The sequence below is a fragment of the Monodelphis domestica genome, chromosome 4 (genome assembly GCF_027887165.1).
Source record: "Monodelphis domestica isolate mMonDom1 chromosome 4, mMonDom1.pri, whole genome shotgun sequence".
NCBI classification, from domain to species: domain Eukaryota; kingdom Metazoa; phylum Chordata; class Mammalia; order Didelphimorphia; family Didelphidae; genus Monodelphis; species Monodelphis domestica.
The window spans coordinates 425,143,451-425,163,025 of NC_077230.1; the positions used below are offsets into that span (position 1 = coordinate 425,143,451).

A 19,575-nucleotide genomic window follows, 5' to 3' on the forward strand; every position below is an offset into this window, starting at 1 on the left:
ACTCACCAATTACCTCAAAGACCATTCAGAGGTTCAGATATAAGATATTTTGCAGAAAAATCAAAAAGTTGCTTTTGTATTCCAAAAAAGAAGTTCAATTTTGACAGTCGCATACACAATGAAGTAATATAAATACTAGATATACATGCACCAAATGGTATGCCATTTAAATTCAACTTTCTCAGATTCATTGGCTTATAATCATATAAAAGAGCTTTTAATAATTATTTTTATATCTCTTCATTGGTGATCACTTCATTCTAATCATTTGTGATACTGGTAGTTCAGTTTTCTTCTTTCTTTCCTTAAAAAATTAACAACCAATAATTTAGCCATTTTATTGGTCTTCTCAAAAATAGCACTTTTTCTTAGTTGTTAGTTCAATGATTTTCTTACTTTCAGCTTTATTAATCTCTCCTTTGACTTTTAGTATTTCCAATTTGGTACTTATTTGGTTTTAAAATTTTGTTCTTTTAAAATTCTTTTTAGTTGCATGCCTCATTCATAGATCTCCATTTTTCTTTATTTCACTTATGTAATTATTTAGAGAGGTAAAATTTCCCCTAACTACAGTTGGAGCCACATATCATAAATTTTGGTGTCTTACCTCCTTTCAGGTCATTATCTTTTTATTTTTAAAAGTTTTTAAACCCTTTTATTCCACCTTAGAATCAATAATATGTATTGGTTCCATGGCAGAAGATCAGTAAGGGCTAAGCAATTGGGATTAAGTGACTTGCCCAGGGTCACACAGTTAAGAAGTGTCTGAAGCCAAATTTGAACTTAAGACCTACTCTCTAGGCCTGACTCTCAATCCACTGAGGAACCCAACTGCCCCTTGATCATTCTCTTTAATGAAATTATTTATTTTTCTTTGTCCTACTCATTCTTTAGGATTAAATTTTTAAGTTTCCAAATAATTTTTAAATCTTTATTTCTGCAGCCTTTAATTTAATGTAATTCTTATTATATATGTATTTAATAGTTCCCTTTTTATGCATTTGTTTGTGAGGCTTGTATGTCCTAACACATGGCCACATTTTGTGTAGGTGTTATTTGTTTTTGAGAGAAAATATATTTATTTCTATTCCTTGAGTCTTCTCCAGAAATCTATCATATCAAACTTTTTTGAAATTCTATTCACTTCCTTAACGTCTTTTTTGTTAGATGTATCTAATTCTGAGAGGGGAAAGTTGAGGTCCCCCACTAGTATAGTTTTCCTTCTTCCAGTAATGCATGTAACTTCTCCATTAGGCATTTGGGTGCTATGCCATTTGGTACATATAGGTTTGGCACCAATATTGTTTCATTGTCTAAGATTCCTTTTATGAAGATGTAATTTTCTTCCTTTATTTTTTAATAAAATCCATTGTCTTTTGTCTTAGACTCAATACTGCATTGTGGTTCTAAGGCAGAAGAACTGGAAGGGCTAAGCAATGGAGATTAAGTGATTTGCTCAGGGTCACACAGTTTAGAAGTGTCTCAGCACTTATTTGAACCTTGTACCTCTTGTCTCCAAGTCTCACTCTCAATTCATAGAGCCTCCTAGCTGTCTCTTTTCTATCTTTTTAAAATTAAGTCTATTTTTACTTTTCCTTAGCTTGAGGTCATGATTGGTACCCTCACTCTTTTTTCTTCACCTGAAGCACAATAGATTTTTTCACCAGCCTTTTACCTTTGCTCTGTGTCTTTCTCCTTGCTTTAAGTGTATTGCTTATAAAAATCAGATTATTGGATTCTAGTTTTCAATTTCACTGTGCTACTCACTTCTGTTTTATGGATAGATAAGTTCATCCCATTCCATTCACAGTTATGATGTCTAATTATGTGTGTTCCTCCATCTCATTTCCACCATTTATCCTCTTTCTTTACAAGCTTTCCCTGCCCACAAATGTTTTGCTTCTGACCACCACCTTCCCCAATTCACCCTCTTGTCTCTCAAGTCCCTCTTCCCCTGCCCCAAAAGTCAATTAAGTGTAGATATACTTCCTCTTTGAGCCAATTCTAATGAGTGTAAGGTGTGAGCATTGCCCACCATGCCTCTATATTAATTTTCATTATATTAATGCTTTCCCGACTCCACATGTAAAGTTATTAATCTTGATCTTTCATTCCCTCTTTTCCCCATGCAGTACTCTTCATCATCCCTTATTTTTTTATATCATCCAATTCTATTTGAACTAGTCTTGTGCTCTCTGTGTATACTTCTTCCAACTGTCCCAATTGTGATAAAATTCTTAAGATTTACAAGTATCAGGGGCAGATAGAGGGCTCAGTGGGTAGAGTGTCACATTTAGAGTCAGGAGGACTTGGGTTTAAATTTGGCTTTAGATACTTGGTAACTGGGTGACCCTGGGTAAGTCACTTAACCCCATATGGCCTCACACTGATTTCTCTTCTTATTTGGAACAGATACTTTGTACCAAAACTAAAGTAGAAGGTAAAAGGCTTTTTTTAAAGAGTTATACATATTTTCCTATGTAGAACTATAATCTCTTTCATCTTATTGAATCCCTTAAGTTTTCTGTTACATATTTACCATTTTTATGCTTCTCTCAAGTCTTGTATTTGAACATAAAATTTTCTATTAATCTCTGGTTTTTTTCATCACGAATGCTTGATAAGTCTTCTACTCTTTCAATGTCTTTCAATGCATTTTCCCCCTGAAGTATTATGTTCAGTTTTACTGTCTAGTTAATTCTGCATTACAATCCTAGCTCCTGTGCCTTCTGGGATATCATATTCCAAGTCCTCCTTAGTTCTTTTGTAATCCTGACTGTGGATTACAGGATATTTAAATTTTTATTTCAGGCCACTTGTAATATTTTCTCCTTGGCCTGGAAATTCTCAAATTTGGTTCTAATACACCTGGGCATTATTATTTTGGGATACCTATCAAGAGATGATCAGTGGATTCTTTCAGGTTCTATTTTCCTTCTCACATGAGATTATGAGGCAGTTTTCCTTAATACTTTTTTTGGAATATGGTACTTAGACTCTCTTTTTGATTGTGACTTTCAGATAGTCCAATGACTCTTAGATCATTTCTCCTGTATCTATTTTCTAGATCAATTGTTTTTCCAAAGAGAGTTTTCACATTTTCTTCTATTTTTCATTCTTTTAATTTTGTTTGATTGTAACTGATGGCTTGGGGAGTCATTAGTTTCTCTTTGCCCAATTCTAGTTTTTAGAAAATTGTTTTCTTTGTTGAGCTTTTGTACCTTCTTTTCCATTTAGTCAATTCTATTTTTTTGGAACTTTTTTTCTTTATTGGATTTGTGGGCTTCACTTTCCATATGACCCATCTTAGATTTTAGAGAATTGTTTCCTTAGTTATTTGTTGTATATTTTTACCCAACTATTGAATCTTTTTTATGATTCTTGTGCATCACTCATTTCTTATCCAAATTTTTTCTTACTTCTCTGATTTAGAGAAAAAACAATTTTACTTTTTCTTACAATAAAAACTCTTAAGTAGAAAGGGCAAGGACAGGGTAAACAAGGTTAAATAACTTGCACAGAATCACATAGCAAGGAAATATCTGAGGCCAGATTTGAACTGAGGTCATGCTGACTACATGTCTGGCTATGTAAACACTGTGCCACCTAGCTGTCCCTTATTTGATTTAAAAAAAAAAAAACCTTTGTGAGAGCCTCTAAGAGTTCTTTTTGGGTCTCACAACATCCTACATTTTTTATGCTTTTCACATATATCCATTTTAGCATTATTATCTTCTGATTTTGTTTTGATCTTTCCTTTCACAAAAGTAACTTTCTTTGGTTCTGTTTTTTGTCTTTTGTTAATTTTTTCCAGATTATTTTTTGACCTTTGTCTATATGTTAATATTCCTAGAGTGGAGGGATCTCTTCACCAAGCTTTTTATATTGGGTCCTGCTAAGTGCCTGGGGTATCCTAGATGCTTTGGGTCTAACACCTGATGCTTCTGGCATCAGCATGAGGATCAGCAATTAAGGTGGGTCACAATGTGGCATAGAGTCAACCTTGAGCCTTCCTAGTAAAGGGGGAAGAGACAGAAGAATATTGCCACAATGGCATAACTTATGAAAGTAAATGAGCTGGGAGAAACTTTTAAACCCAGGTGGGGATCTCTTAGGGTTCCTAATACTTCAGCTCTATGGGGAGCCACTACTGTGTGATAGGATAACGCCTAAACCAGCCAATGAAGAAACAGGTCTATTCAACCTGATCTTGCCTTAAAGGAACTCTCTCTCTCTCTCTCTCTCTCTCTCTCTCTCTCTCTCTCTCTCTCTCTCTCTCTCTCTCTCTCTCTCCATCTATCCTTCTTTCTCCCTCTCTCTCATCTTTCCCTCCCTTTTTCTCTTTGTCTTTCTCTCTCTCTCTGTCTCTCTATCTCCATCTATCCTTCTTTTCCCCCTCTCTCATCTTTCTTTCCCTCCCTTTTTCTCTTTCTCTCTCTCTCTCTCTCTCTCTCTCTCTCTCTCTCTCTCTCTCTCTCTATCTCTATCTCTCTGTCTAACTTTATTAATAAACACATAACTCTGAGCAGAGCTCCCTTTTTATTTGCTACGTTACCATATATACATGGTGGTAGCCTGGCTGACTTGCTTTGGGGAGGTTTATACTTTGTTTGTTTGTTTTTTTGTGGATGCTGTCTATGCTGGATTGAGCTGGATTCTGTTCCACCTGTTTTTAGTTTTGTAGCGAGGGAAGTTACAAAGTGCACAAAAGATGCAAAGAAATGATTGACAGACCCCAAGACTCAGAATTCTCCATGAGCTGGCTGGGTCAGAGTTCCAAGCTGTTGAAGGGTAAACTGTCTGTAGCTGAAGGTCAAGCTTGAAGGGTATATATCTGAACTCTCCTGGACTCTCCTGGACATCTTGCAAGGTACCTGCCTTGAATACCATCAAACAAGGTTGAAAGGAAGATTTCCCATACATTTCTGGTGGACAGAGCATTTTAGAGGAGCCTTTCTCTCTATTCCCTGGAATGTCTGAGGACCCAAAAGCTATATTCCTGCTACCCAACCTGCCAAGGACTCTGTGGTGAGATTCTGAGTTCTCTATTGGACTACCCTTAGAAAACCTAGGGCTTTAGTTTAGTGTAGTTAGATAGTGCTTTTAATAACTGGAATAAGAATCAGATGCAACCCTTTCCCTTTTCCCTTTTACCTTCATCCGTTCTTTGTTAATAAGTTCATTTTATATAATTGTGCTTTCTCCCTGTGTATATAACCTTCCTTCTACCCTTCCAAAATTTACCTATAACAGTTTGGCCAGACATCCTTCTTCTTGTCTCCCACCCCACCCTACTTTCAGGTGCCTCCTGCACTTAGCTATTTTCCCTTTTTACTTTGTCTTAACTCACTTTTTGATTAAGGGGGAGAAGCCAACCAATTGTCCCATTTATCACTCTTCTATATGTGAAGCCAAGGTCTATCATACCATCAAAATCCGAATAAATATTACATGACAAGAAAAAGCCATTAGCTGAACCTCTCACCCAGTTAAGAGGAAGAATTAATGCATAGGACAAAAAAAACATACATGAAGCTGAAAATCCCATTTGCCAAACTTGGAAACTAATCCATTAAATGGTGATAACCAAGTAGACAAGAAAAGGTAATTTTCAAGGGACCTCAGGGTCTAGTACCTGTATTTCTGATATAACCTTTCAAACAGTTGAGATAAAATCAAGATGAGGCACAAAATGCATTTAGTTTGTTGTGAGAATCAGAAAGACCAATCAGATTTTTTGTTGTAAACAGATTCTACTTTGTACTGTCACATGTACTCTCTTCCATTTTTTTTTTCTGTTAGCCAGTCATGGGAAACTAGATTACATCAATCATCTATTGTTTCACATATATTGGTAGATATAATTCATCAGAATTCTTTTTAGTTTTTGTTTTTAAACTCTTAACATTCTGTTTAAGGATTGGTTCCAAGGCAGAAGAGTAAGTAGTAAGGCTAGGAAATGGGGGTTAAGTAACTTGCCCAGGGTTGCATAGCGGGAAAGTGTCTAGGTCCAGATTTGAATCTAGGGCCTTCTATCTCCAGACCTGACTCTCAATTTACTGAGAAACCTAACTAAATCCCCTCTTTCCCCACTCCATTCTTTTCATTTTTTTAAATAGAGGACCCTGAGGACTTCCTTCTCCATCTCCAAACTTTGAAAATCCCTAAAATTTCCTCCAATTATAAATTACATTACCCAATTTTGTATCCTGATTATATATTTTTGGGGTTATACGTTAGGTTTTTTTATGCTTTTTTTTAGTATGAGTTTGAGTCTTTGGACTAAATGGGGAGTCCATTGACCATTGTTTTACAACTGCCTGGCCAGTGCTAATGTATTATAAGAAATGATGAACATGATGCTTTTAGAAATCCCTGGAAAGACTCTCAAGAACTGATGGAAAGTGAGGTGAGTGGAACCAGGAGAACATTGCATACAGTAAGAGCAACATTGTATGAACATCAACTGTAAATGACTTAGATATTCTTTTTTTTACTGTACAACTATCCACTTGTTTTGATATTATGTTATTATGTTAATATGTTATTTTATATGAAATTATGCTACAATTAAAATAATTTCAAGAGTATCAGAATTTATGTTTACAATAAATTTAATATAAAGTAAATTTAAATTATAAGGTATAGGGTCCTCAGTTTTTGTAGGTGCCTTTACTGGATGGGTAGAGGCATTCTCTAGCAGAACACAAAACGGGAATATGTAACAAGCCCTTCTTAGTGAGGTAATTCCTCATACTAGATCATACTATTAAAGTGATAATGATCCCACCTTCACCTCACAGATTATTCCTATGATTGCTAATACTTTGGGCATAACCTACTATCTTCATTGCTCCTGGCATCCTCAGTACTCAGGAAAGATAAAAGTAGAACCAGACCCTGAAAGAAACTGCTACCAAACTCTTTGAGGAAGCAAAGATTTAATGGGTCCATGCACTCTGCATTGGGCCCACTTCAATTAGAATAGGCCCTCGAGATCATTTGGGGCTGAGTCCCCTTGAAGTCCTTCATGGCAGACCTTTCCTCACCACTGACTTCCTCTTGGACCCTGAAACATAGACTCTTACACAGTTCTCTTAATACTTTAGGCCTATTCATCAAGACTTTCTCTAAGTCTTTACTGGGGGTAGGCAGGAAACCCAACACCCAGCACAGCCAGGGGACCTCATGTATCTGAAAACCTGGAAAACTAAGCCTGAACCCACTAGCACCTCTATGGGAGAGTCCCCATGGAATTATTCTGTCCACATCCACAGCCATAAAACTGAAGGGGCAGAATATGAGGCCTCATGTCTCTCCCATTCAAGTTTGTTTCCTCCCCCCATCCCCATCCCACCCTGCTTGGACAGGAAAAAAGAGGATGCAGATTGCAGAGCAAGATCTCAAGTAAGTGCACAAGAGTCCAACGAATCTAAAATGAATTCTATTAAAAATAGTAATGTTGATTAACATGAGTTTTACTTAGCTATTTAGTCTCCTTAGGAGCAGGGGTCTAGGTCAGAGAAAGGGTTTTTCCCTTTTCTGTTGTCTCCTTTGAGAGACCCAAGGAAGTAGATCTCAACCCCATTACATTCAGAGGTCTAGATAAAGAGAGACAGTTGGTAAGTTCTGGGTCCAGTCTCTGACTTCCTCAGGGGTCCTGCCTCTCTCTGACTTGCTTGGGAGCAGTTGGCTGGATCTTTGACTGACAGACAGCCAAAGAAGCTTTTAGAGACTTTAGATACTGTTTATTTTAGAGTGGAGAAATACAGACAATTTAGAATGATTCTGATTTACAGAGAGCTTTTCCCTTGAGAACCACAGGGGAGGCTAAAGAGCAGTTAAAGAGCAGTTTGGAGCAACTATCAGAAGCCTTTTCTTCTCTGACTGAGGGAGGCTGAGGGGCTCCATTCAGCATCTCTACACAGAGAAACTGACCTTTTGAGTTTCATAAATTGCTCTAAGAAAATTTATGAATGAGAATAGGCTAGAAAGTTAGAGGTTAAATCTTTAGTCAGTGAGAGTAGATTAAGTCAGGCCTGTTTGAAGGCAAGAAGAAAACTCTGTAAGGAGTTAGTTTTTGGGGGGGTTATTTAGATTTTTGAGTATAAGGATTAATAGAGGGACCTTTCATTGTATAATGATCAATTAGAAATTCTCAGACTAGCTTAAATAGGCAGATTAAAACAGACAGACTAGACCATATGGGAAATATTACAACAAGACAATGGAAATCAAGAAAAATATTCTTCCAGATTCACCCCTGCATAAACTTTTTAATTCCTGGGGTGTTCTTAATCTTCCTAAGGAGAATTAGATGACCAAAAAAAAGAAAGCTAAAAAACTTTGCAAAGCCTAAGATGGACAAATTCCTTTACCTGGCCAAAATACAGATCTTTTGACTTCAAGATCTTAAAAGATTTGAAGTTAGTCATTAAAAACAAAGATTACAAAGATTATAAATACTGGCTCTTGTGGGCATATCATCTTGATAAATTAACCATCCCCTCCAGTGAGGAAACTATTCTTTATTTGGAACTAGATCATTCTGGCTTAACTCCTTCAATTCCTCCTCCTGAACCCTTGATTAGATCTAGCAAGAAAAACACCCTATCATCCCACCTAGACTGTGAGGAAGTCTCTCCTCATTTTAACCCAAAACAGGACTTGAACCCTACAGCTCCTCTCCCAGTCAGACTTTGCTCATTCCCCACTCCTCCCATCTCCTTTCCTCCCAATTTTCCTCACTACCCTCACTTACCATATAACTCTCAATCCCACTGCCCATATACTCAAGAATTTACTTCTTCTTCTCACTACCCAATCCACAACCGTCTTCTCTATCCCTACCTTAACCATCTCTATCCTTGGTCTCTTGGCCATCCTTTTCCCTGCCCTCCTTACTGTGACTCCTTTTCTTGACCTCACCTGTCCTCTGACTATATCTCATCCTCTCCTCCCCTCCCCACCCCACCACACCCCCAATCTTTTAACCCTACCTCCCCACCCCCTGACCAGCCCCTCCTTCTCCATTCAACCACATACCCCTTCTCCTATATGACTTAATAATGACTTTTTAAGAATTTCTCCTCACACACAAGGGTTTTGTTTCCCATCACCTTTTGCCTCTATGATTCTAGTTCAGCCCTCTGAGGCCAAACAGAAGAGTTCTAATTCCTCTTCCACATAAGAGTCCAGAAAATTGCTATCAGGACTCTCCCCAAAACTTTGCATTCCTTTGATTAATATGCAGAACTCCCTCAATTGATCTTCAGTGACTCCAGACTCACCAATCTGAACACTCTCCAGTTCACTAATGCCCCTTGTAAATTATGTCATGTAGAACCAAATACAATAATTCAAGTGTCATCTGATAGTACAGAAGGATGGCTATCTCTTTAATCTAAGAAGTGGACATGCTTCTCTTAAGACTGCATTAGTGGATGGGGTAGCTCTGAAGTTCAGTGGACTGAGAACCAGGCCTAGATATAGGAGATTCTGGGTTCAAATCTGGCCTCAGACACTTCCTAGCTATATTATCCTGGCAACTCACTTAAATCTCATTGCATAGTATTAATTCTAAGGCTGATAGGTAAGGGTTAAAAAAAATAGTTTGCATTATGTTTTTTTCAACTGCCCTGGGGGAGGGGAAAGGACTGAACTACGACTCCCCTGTTACCTTACCAACTGATATTAAGTTTGTGGTTCTCTCAGACATCCCCAAGATCTCTTTATGTAATCTAACATGGCATTAAAAGTCAATCTCCATTTTATCCTTTTTTAAATCAATGATCCCTCATTACTTCAACTGTTTTTCTATGGCATGGGTACCAGTCACTGCCCCATCAAAGCCATTGCTTTTTTGGGGCTTTGAACTTTTTTGTACTTAAGGATAGGATCTGATATCATTCCACAATAACATTTGTCTTATTACATTCCATCTACTTTGCCAGCTTCCTGAGCTACTTCTGCATCCTATCTGATTCTAATATCCCTATCCTCCATTTTTTTAACTGAGTAGAACCAAGAGCATAATTTATACAATAATGACAATATTCTGAAGGCAAACAACTCTGAAAGACTTGGGACCTCGGATCAATGCAGTGGACAACCAGGATTGCAGAAGACCCATGATGAAATAAATTACTTCCTACACTAAAAACTACACATTTCCTATGAAATCAGCTGTCTCACTTCAGAAATGGGAAGGACTCAGGGTGTATGTTGCAACAGATAATTTTTGAGCATGGGAATTAGATTTCTTTATTTGTCCATGTCACATTTCAGGTATATTCTAATCTTGAAAGTATTATTAATGTATTAATATCATAACCTATGTGCTCATGTACCAGATTCATTGGCATGTTAGTTCTTGATAATTATATTTAATTGGTCCTTTATTAATTGTGACCACTCTCCAAATCTATAGTCCAAAGGTCAGAAGAATTCCTGGGTAGGCTGCCACAAGGTCCTAGTTCCCAACTTGTCAGACAAGATTGCATACCAGGCCACATGCTTAATTAAACTCCTCCTCTTCGATCTTGTGGTTGTCAATTGAGTCAATGTGAAGTCTTATGCCATGTCACATGATCATTAGCTATCTCCCATTCCTCATTCCTTGATCCTCCAATAAAAGATTGCGGACATATGTAGCTCACTCTCTCTCTCTACCACCATCAGGGGATCACACCAGAGGAGGCTGGATACCATGCTCTTTAAGCCTTGTCTCTGAGTTTTTCTTCCTTTATTATATTCCCTCTTTCTCTATATCCCTTTCACCCATTTTCTCCTTCTCAGGTGTCCACCCAAGAACATATTATTTTGTGGCTACAGGCAGGCACAGTCCATACTTCTCCCCAAAATTTTATTTTTCATTAGTCAGATGGGGGACAAGGGGGACAGAAAATAGATTTTGGTTAATTGGAAAAAATTAAACTAAGAAAAAGTTACTTTAGAACACAGTTTGACAAATACATAGCCTGCAACATTCCCAGGTGATGCCTAAACCAGGTGAAAAGGTAATTGGGAAATAGTTAACATAAGAAAATATAATAACACAAATAATTTAAATGCTAAATTAAAATGTGGAATTTAGGGATCTTTATGTACAGATTTAGGCCAACAAAAAATCATCCCTCCTCTAAAGTGTCTGACTTTCCCAAGGTCACTTATGCATTTCACAATTCTAACTCTTCCCCCCTGCTCTCCATTCAAAACATCCCCAGAATCAGGGACAGGAAGTTGGGATGTCCCTGAGGTTTGTAACAATAAAGCTCCATTAAATAAAAATAAAATAAGGACAGAGATGATCTCTCTATGGTCCTGCTACACACGAGTGTGATTAGGGAAGTGGAAAGTCTGTCATCTCTACCTAGGAGAGACAGACTAGTCAATTAATTAGGAAGCAGGGATTATACTGTAGACCCAACAACTGGATGCTAAAGCCAATAGATCAGAACCAGGTTAAATAAGACATGCTTCCATGCGGCATTTTATGCCACAAAGAGGAAAAATATAGGTGCAATGGTGAATCGCTGTGTATAAAAGGAGACAAAGTTTAAATTTTCCTTTCCAACTCCAGAATTTATCTGCTAAAGGAGATCAAGTCCAGCCCCATTGCATAACCATAGCTTATACTCCAACCAGGACTAGAAATACTCTTTGGGTCCACAACACAAAGGGAAATGGACTGGAGGAAAAAGTATGGGTCAGTCATTGAAGCTGCAGTGCTAGAATTTTGGGAGACAAAGAAAATTGTATGTCACCAGGATGAAGACAACTCATGTGCTTTTTGTACCTACCATGTGAAAAGGACCTTCTCCTCATAGCATCATATTATATACAGAGCAAAAATCATCCATTTTTCCAGATGAAGAAACTGAGGCTGAGAAAGGAGTAGACACACTAACTACACAGATAGTAGACAGGAAAGCAAGGATTCTACCCAAGTTTTAAGATTTTGAGCTCAGGGCTCCTTCTACTACAACACATTATGCCATGGGACCAGGAGGGCATAATGTCACTAATCTCTGTTTCACTCATGACAGGGAAGGAGAAAGCCCAACACAAAGTTGGGAGCCCAATCCAGCTACTCACCATAGATTATAACATTCTTGGTTGCGGTGCGCGTCAAACCAGTGAATGAGTTGGCCGCACTACAGGTATAAGTTCCAGCAAGACTCAGGGATGCAATAAAAGAAAATGTGGCTGAGTTGCTGACAGGTTGTCCATTCTGTAACCAAGTGAATTGGACTGGTGGGTTTGATGTAGCAGAACAGCTCAAGGTAATATTTGCCCCAATAGGGTACTCGTCAACTGTACGGACAATCGTGGCGGTATCTGGGCCATCTGGAGGAAAGAGAAGGATTCCATACTGAGATTGTGGAAGAAAGAAGGGGCATCTCCTATTTGGGAACCCATCAACAGGTACCATTGTGTCTCCCTGATCCTCCCTTGAGCTGGGAAATGCACAGCTCCTCCTCTACTTTTTGAGTTTGGGTCTGAACATGGAAGACCTTAGGACTTTCTCCAGGTCAGCCACTCTCCACCAGTAAGCATGACAAGACCAATGCTGACTCAATAAACGTTAAGGGAGTTGGGAAACTCAGAGCCTTAATCTTTAGCTCAGAGAAGTGACTGAATTATCCTGACCTCTGGGAACACACCACCAGGCTATACACATGCACTATATAGGAAGAACAAATTTACTCACAGGTAACGTCCAGTGTGAATGGATCACTCCTATTGCTATAAAATGGGTTCTTGATTTCACACACATAGGGTCCTTTGTTTTCCCTTCTTGTGAGCCTGCGGATAGTGAGTGTGCTCTTATCCGGGGACAGTTGTATCCTGCTACCAGCTGGGGCAAGTCCGTTTATGAACCACCTGTAAGTGTGAATTTGACCTGTAGCCTGGCATGTGAATGAGAAGTCCTTGGTCTCCACTGCAGTATTGTTGGAGGTGACAATGATAGGTGTGGACAGAGGCGCTGTGCAGAGAATAGACAGAAAATGACTGTGTTAGTTCTCTTTCTTACCTTATAATAAAATAAGTGGTATGGAAGTGGCCTGTCTAAGACCTTGCCAAGGCTTCAGGCCAGAGACCAAGAACCTGTGATTTCAATGGCAAGGACACCCCTTTCTCTGGTGCAGATCACAAGTCCTCCAGGCCTTAGGAAATAGTTTATCTTCAGTTCCTGTGGCTGACAAAGACATTCATAAGGAGCCCAAGCCCCGGGTGTTCAGTCTTGCTGGGCTGAGGCAAGTTGGTCCAGAGATGATAGACTCCTTCATCTAGCATCTTGTACTTGGATTTGAGGCCATTCTAGCTTGGAAGAACCAACAAGAATTTATGTTTCCTTGACCTGGACTTCAAGAAGCCAGGGTTACTTACCTCTATGCCTTGTTGAGGATATTGGTGGTGGCTGGAGAGGATGGCCTAGAGACAGGCTATGGGGATATTGTGCTCAGAAAGTGAAACATTACTTTTACTCTGAAGAGGAAATAAAAGGAAAAGCAGAAAGTGGGAATAAATCAGTTAGTAACAGGGTACAAAAGGATGAGCCTCAGACTGAGAGTCAGGAGAGACCTGGTTCAAATCTAGAGATTTTAAACCCACAGTAATGCCTCTCATTCCGACGACAGTAGGCAGTATCCAGTAGGATAGCCAGGCTTCCTTCCTGAGTCATCCTTAGCCATCTGTCTTAGGATTAATTTCCAAAGAAATATTTCAGCTTCCTTGACCTTTCTTTGTGTTATTTTGGAAGAGCTTGCACTCTGTCCTTAGGTCTCTGTTGGGAAGTTTAAGGTAAAGAAGAGTGAGCCTCCCATTTATGTCTAGTAAATCCAAGTAAGACTGACCAGGAAGGTGACAAATCTGAGGTCAGCTAGCCACCTTTTGAAGTGGGGGGAGAATATGAAGGAACAGTGAGCATGGCATAGTGACTAGTGTTGGAATAAGAGTGAGAAAGATCTGAGTTCTTATCCTGTCTCAGAATGTTACTGGCTCTCTGACTTACTAGCAAGTCCCTATCTATGTCTCAGTCTTTTCATCAGTTAAATGGATATAATAATATCTCCCTAATAATGTTGTTGGATCAAATAAGACCATCTATAAAATCTCTTTGTAAAACCTGAACATAGCCTGAACAAAGGGTCAGAGGAGGGAAAATTCAGAGTGTGAGTCTGAGTACCAAAGGTAGACCCAGACTGTCTGAGCAGACAATGCATGGCCAGAAGTATCTGAAAGGCTTGCTGCCATTTTGGGAAGGGTTAAAGTTTAATGCTAGACTAAGACCACTAAAGGATAGTCTGTAGTCAATAGGGAGTCATGAGCAGAGAAGAGACATGAGCACACACATATTTAATTGAAGGAACAATTGAGGGTACTAGATATGGTTAGCCCAAAGCAGAAAAGAATTGAGGTGGAGAGGAGATGTGTCTCTCAGGCCTGGTAGAGTTATAATGGTCTCTATGCCCCTGCCATGGGATGCTCAGTGGGTTATAATAATCAGGTAGCAACTATTTCTGAATGTGTCAATCTCTTTTCTCCTAAAAGCAACATTCAGACTCCCTTTGTTTTCTCTTGTCTCTATCACAGAACAATTACTTTTTTAAAAAACCCTTACCTTCTGTATTAGAATCAATACTATGTATTGATTCCAAGGGAGAAGGGCTAGGCAATGGGGGTTAGGTAACTAGCTCAGGGTTACACACAGAGGAATTGTCTGAGACCATATTTGAACCCAGGAATTCCTGTCTCTAGACTTGGCTCTCAATCCACTGAGCTACCCAGATGCCCCCAAAGATAAACTCTTAAGAGGGGGTCATGACTTTTTTTCAGAAGAAGCTGGGATTATGATTGGAATCCTGAGAGCAGTGACTCTGATTGGGAACTCTACTATTATTTTTTACCAGAAAATGGAAGAGTAGGATTGTGTTGCCTCCAACTCTCCTTTCTCCTAGTCTGTCTTCTAAAATGTGGGAGAGAAATCAAGATGATTCCTCAATTCCTTGACCTTCTCTAGGGTCCTGGTCTCTCTCCCTTCCCTAATATTGCCTTTCACAGTATTTACTGCCCTGTATATCTCATTGCTCTTCTTTTCAGGGTTATTCATTGCTCCTCCTTTTCTTTTAAACATTTTTTTTTCTCTAGGAAACAGTTTTATTTATCTGCTTTTAGAAGTAGAGGTGCTAGACCTAGACTTTTGAAGTCCCAAAATAAAAGAGATAAGATCTAGGAAGACAGAGAGGAAAATAATGGGGAGGCAGCAAAGGGAACAGGGAGAGGGCAGGATGGAGATGAATTGAAAGAGAGATGGAGGAGAACAGTCAGCAAGTTGTATCTCAAGGAAACAGCCCCAGGGATTTTCCTTGACTCCACGGGTCAAACAGGATACAGTTTTAAAGGACTTGACTACCTGCTCATTTCTGTTCCAATAATGATTTGGTATACCTTGGAGAACTGAACAGGATTCCTACACTGACTCTATAATAGTGCTGAAACCCTTAAACAGGCTCACATCCAACCTAATCCCTTCATGGTTGAGGATGCACTCCATCATTTGCCCCACTATGATCAGATGCGAATCATGCTCATGCAATCATCCTTGGTCTCAGATGTTGCTCTCTTGCTATAGGTTTCCTTCTGTCCTCAGGGTGGTACTACCACGACCAGAAGGACTTTCGCTCATTACTCCAAGAAGTTTCAGAGAGTATCAGTTGACATCTAGTGTGATCTAGGGCATCTTAACCTCTCTAGGTCTGTCTGTGGATACAACTGACTCCAGTTTCCTGGGAAGATCAGGAGATTTAACTTTTTTAATTTAATTTAACAATTAAACACAAACATGGAAATACTGAAAATCAGAAGAGAGTTAAATAAAATCAAAAGTAAAAAAAAAAGAATTAAATAAAATAAGATTTGTTTTTTTTTAAATAAAAATAACAATGAAGTAGATAAACAATTGGTTAATTTGATTAAGGGAAAAACACAGCATTACTAATAACAAAAAGGAAAAGGATGAATGAGTTAGCAATGAAGTTGAAATTAAAGAAATTCTGAGGACTTATTTTGACCAATGATGTGACAGCAAAACCAAAATGTAGGTGAAATAGATGAATTCTTACAAAAAGATGAATTACTCAGATTCCCAGTATTACAAATAGAATACTTAAATAACTTGATCTTATAAAAAGACATTGAAGAAACTACAAATGAGTTCCCTATGAAAAAGTCCCCAGGATCAGATCAATTTACAATTGAATTACAACACTGAAGGAACAATGAATATCAATGCTATATAAGAAATCTTAAAAATATATGTAATGAGACTTCTGGGTAAACATGGAGGCAGTCTAGACCTAGGACTCTTCCTCTCCTTACCACCTACCAATATAGACTATAACAATAGGCCCCCAAAACACAAATTCTTATGAATGAAGGGACTCTACAGTAGGACACATCATTGAAGGTATGTGGTATTTGGGCATCTCCACACTATTATTGGGTGAAAAACCTTCCACCAGAATCTGAGCTGATCTTCCCTCTTCCATCTACAGAGCCATAGTCAGAACCAGTATCTGCTAGAATCAGTGAGTGAGTGAGGGGAACCTCTAGGTCTTTGGTAGCTGACTAAGACCACCAAAGACCAACCCTTGAGAGCAGCTAGACCTGAAGCCCCAGCAGGTTTCAGAGAGCAGACTTTGGGCATCCTAGTGTAGATAGCACAGAGAATGTCAGCATTCAGTAGAAGCTGAAGAGATTCAAGAGGTGGCCACAGGCAAAAACGTAGCTCCTTAGTACCATACATAGAAAGCCTTCCCTCCTCACTTAGATTTCTGACTAGAAATGGAAGGGAAAACCACCATGATGATGGCAAACAGTGCACAAGAACAATTTCCCAACACTAAGAAAAACAAGAAGGCATTGACCCTAGATATTTTTTTATGGAGGAAAAACCCAGAGTACAGAGGAAATAACAGAAGAGGAAATACAAATAAATGTACCAAAACCTTCCAAAAAATGAACCCCAGACTCCAATGCCCAGAAGTCCTTGCTAGCTCCCAGAATTCTCTCTAATCTCCCAGAGTGCAAGATCACAAATTATTATTTAGAGTCTCCACCTATGGCTGTCTCTCTTTCCTGTTTCAGATTCCAAGCAGACATGTCTCTCATGATGTAAGTGAAATTGAATGGGCCTCTCGGCCCACCTCGGCACATGCTTTTCTTACTTGTATTTTTCTTAAATTCTTAACCTTTAATAAACCTCTAAAAATGTAATACTTCTAGCAGAGAGAAACTAATACCTGCCACAGTTTGGCCTAAATTTTAATCTTAACACAATACCTTCTTCAGGGGGGATTGTATTTTCATGAAATCCAAGATTTAAATTTTTGTTTCAGAAAGATCTTCAGAGAAGAAGCTTGCTAACTCCTAAATCCAGAGAATGAACTGTTTGCAGAAAAATACCTAAACCCTTACACTACAGGAAGATCCAGAATGAACATTTGGGTGTGGTTGATTGAACTGAAGGTTGATTGAACAATTATTTTGAATGTACACTCTTCCAAAGGGAACTGCCCTCTAATTGGCTTTTGTCAATGCGCCCAGCAAAAACATTCGTTTTGCTGTCTCTCTCTCTCCTCTATTTCCCCCTTATCTATAATTATTGTAGTTTTCCTCTTGGAGGGTAAAATTTTGTATACACCTGCAGTTAGAAATTTTGGGGGTGCAGGATACTTATATTTATTGATCAATTTGGGAGACTAGTCCCCCAATCATCATCAGGGGGATTGTGATTTTTAAATTCTCTCCATCTTGCTTGGTCTAGTACCCAGGAATGTGCACGCGCACACTACAGGGGCATGTGCTAGCTAATGACAAATCGAAAACACTAACTGCCCCCCTGGGCTGTCCTAAGCCAAGCTTGAGCCACCATTGGCATTTGTGAGGCACGGGAAGTGAGGTAGGGAACAGCCTCTGGAGTTCTCATCACTTCCTGTGGAGCGGGCTAGATGACAGTTTGATCCTGGAGCTCAAGCTTGGAGGAGCCCTGCAGACAGCTTTCCTTCAGATCGGTCACATGAGTAATAAGGACTGACTCCCTTCTCTGCCTTGGCTCTCCAAGGCCTTAAACTCCCACCTTGGCTCAGCCTGAGCCAGAGAGATTTTGAGTTAAACTCCTTTCCTTCTCTCCCTCTCTCTCTCTCTCCCTCTAATAATTTCTTCCCCCTGTTGTAATTAAATCATCATAAAAACTCCATTCTGACTTGAGTGTTTCATTTAGGATTTTATAAATAAAATCCTTGGCGACCAATAATTATTATATTCAGTCTCAACCCCTAAATTTAACAATAACAATACCTCATAAAGTCTGTTATTTAAAGAAAAAGTGTAAGTCAAATAATAATAAAAGTACACAGGGAAAGACATATAAATCAAAGGCAAACTCTTGCTGTAACCATTGCAATCTATGGACAGATCAAGAAGCTTTAGACATTGAAGCCATGTGTTTAGCTATAAATTCAGGAGCTAAACCTAAGTATGCAGAAATAGTATCCCATGGAAAAGGAAATTTATGAAGCCAGGATCATAAGATACTTAGTGTGGTACAAAGGGATAGAAAAAAAAAAGGTATTGCAGGATGTGACAAGCAATGAGGGATTTTCTGGAGTGAAACAGAAGCAAATACAAAGAAAAGAAAATACAAGAGTGAAACAGAAAATTGAATTTACTGCGTCTTTGAGAAATGATGGTGACAAATCAAACCAAATATTGAGTGGAAAGCAGAGACAAGTACATGAGTTAGATAAAGAGATTAAAAATCTCATTGCATCAATGCAAGCTAATATTAGAAACTTGGACAGAAGGGGCATAGTAACCAGTCATGAATGAAAAACAGAAAACAAAAACATATTTATAAAACTTTTATCAGTGCAGATTGGGCACAAGGATTGAATTTAGGACAAAAAGAATTCCTAGAAACTCACATAAACATGATCAGAAGTTGTTGAAAGGAATAGTGAAACAAAATTTCAATTCCCTTACAACAAAATTATAGGGAAATGCAGACTAAGGTTACTATTGCAGATGTAAACCTCAAAATTTCTTAGACTTATAAATGTTGGAAATTTCACCATTGGGAAATTTCATACTTGAAAAATTTCCTATTGATAGTGGGTCTTGGCTATTGGAATGTGAACCCCATTGGCATGAGAGTTTCCCCCTCCTCCCTTCTTAAGATTACTTTAGGACAGAAACCTTTTGCTGAACAATGGAAAGGACTTTGACCTATGCTTAAGCATAGAACAGGAATTTCTTTGAGTCATGATTGATTTTAGAATTGATACAATGGAGATACTTGGAATCAATCTCCACCCTACTCAGTCCTAACAGGATTGAGGAAGGGCTGCAGCATAGATCAAAATTTAATTATTCCAATCTCTATCCTACTCAGGGTAACAGGATTTAGGAAGGGCTGTAGCAAAGGATCAAAGATTTAATTATTTGAAAATATGACCTTCAACAGACATGTGCAAAGCCAGAGACCTCTGGGTGGTCCTGGGTTAAGCTAGA

At 38.7% G+C, this 19,575-nt stretch overlaps 2 protein-coding genes and 1 long non-coding RNA gene across 3 annotated transcripts in view; 1 reads left to right on the top strand and 2 right to left on the bottom strand.

Moving 5' to 3' along the window:
* The window catches only part of LOC103092368 (uncharacterized), a 1,666,349-nt gene that overhangs the window by 849,311 nt on the left and 797,463 nt on the right, over positions 1-19,575 (bottom strand). The gene's annotated exons all lie outside the window — the stretch shown is intronic.
* Positions 1-19,575, bottom strand: part of LOC107652289 (carcinoembryonic antigen-related cell adhesion molecule 5-like) — a 135,080-nt gene that overhangs the window by 31,809 nt on the left and 83,696 nt on the right. The window contains exons 4-5 of the mRNA XM_056825347.1: positions 12,713-12,988; positions 12,097-12,348 (exon numbers count right to left, since the gene is read on the bottom strand). Coding sequence (XP_056681325.1) covers positions 12,097-12,348; positions 12,713-12,988 — 528 coding nt within the window. The remainder of the gene's footprint in view (positions 1-12,096; positions 12,349-12,712; positions 12,989-19,575) is intronic.
* LOC103097017 (uncharacterized) lies at positions 9,034-18,260 on the top strand. The gene is made up of 2 exons (XR_008918151.1): positions 9,034-12,426; positions 17,403-18,260. It is a non-coding gene; the product is annotated as an uncharacterized LOC103097017 (long non-coding RNA).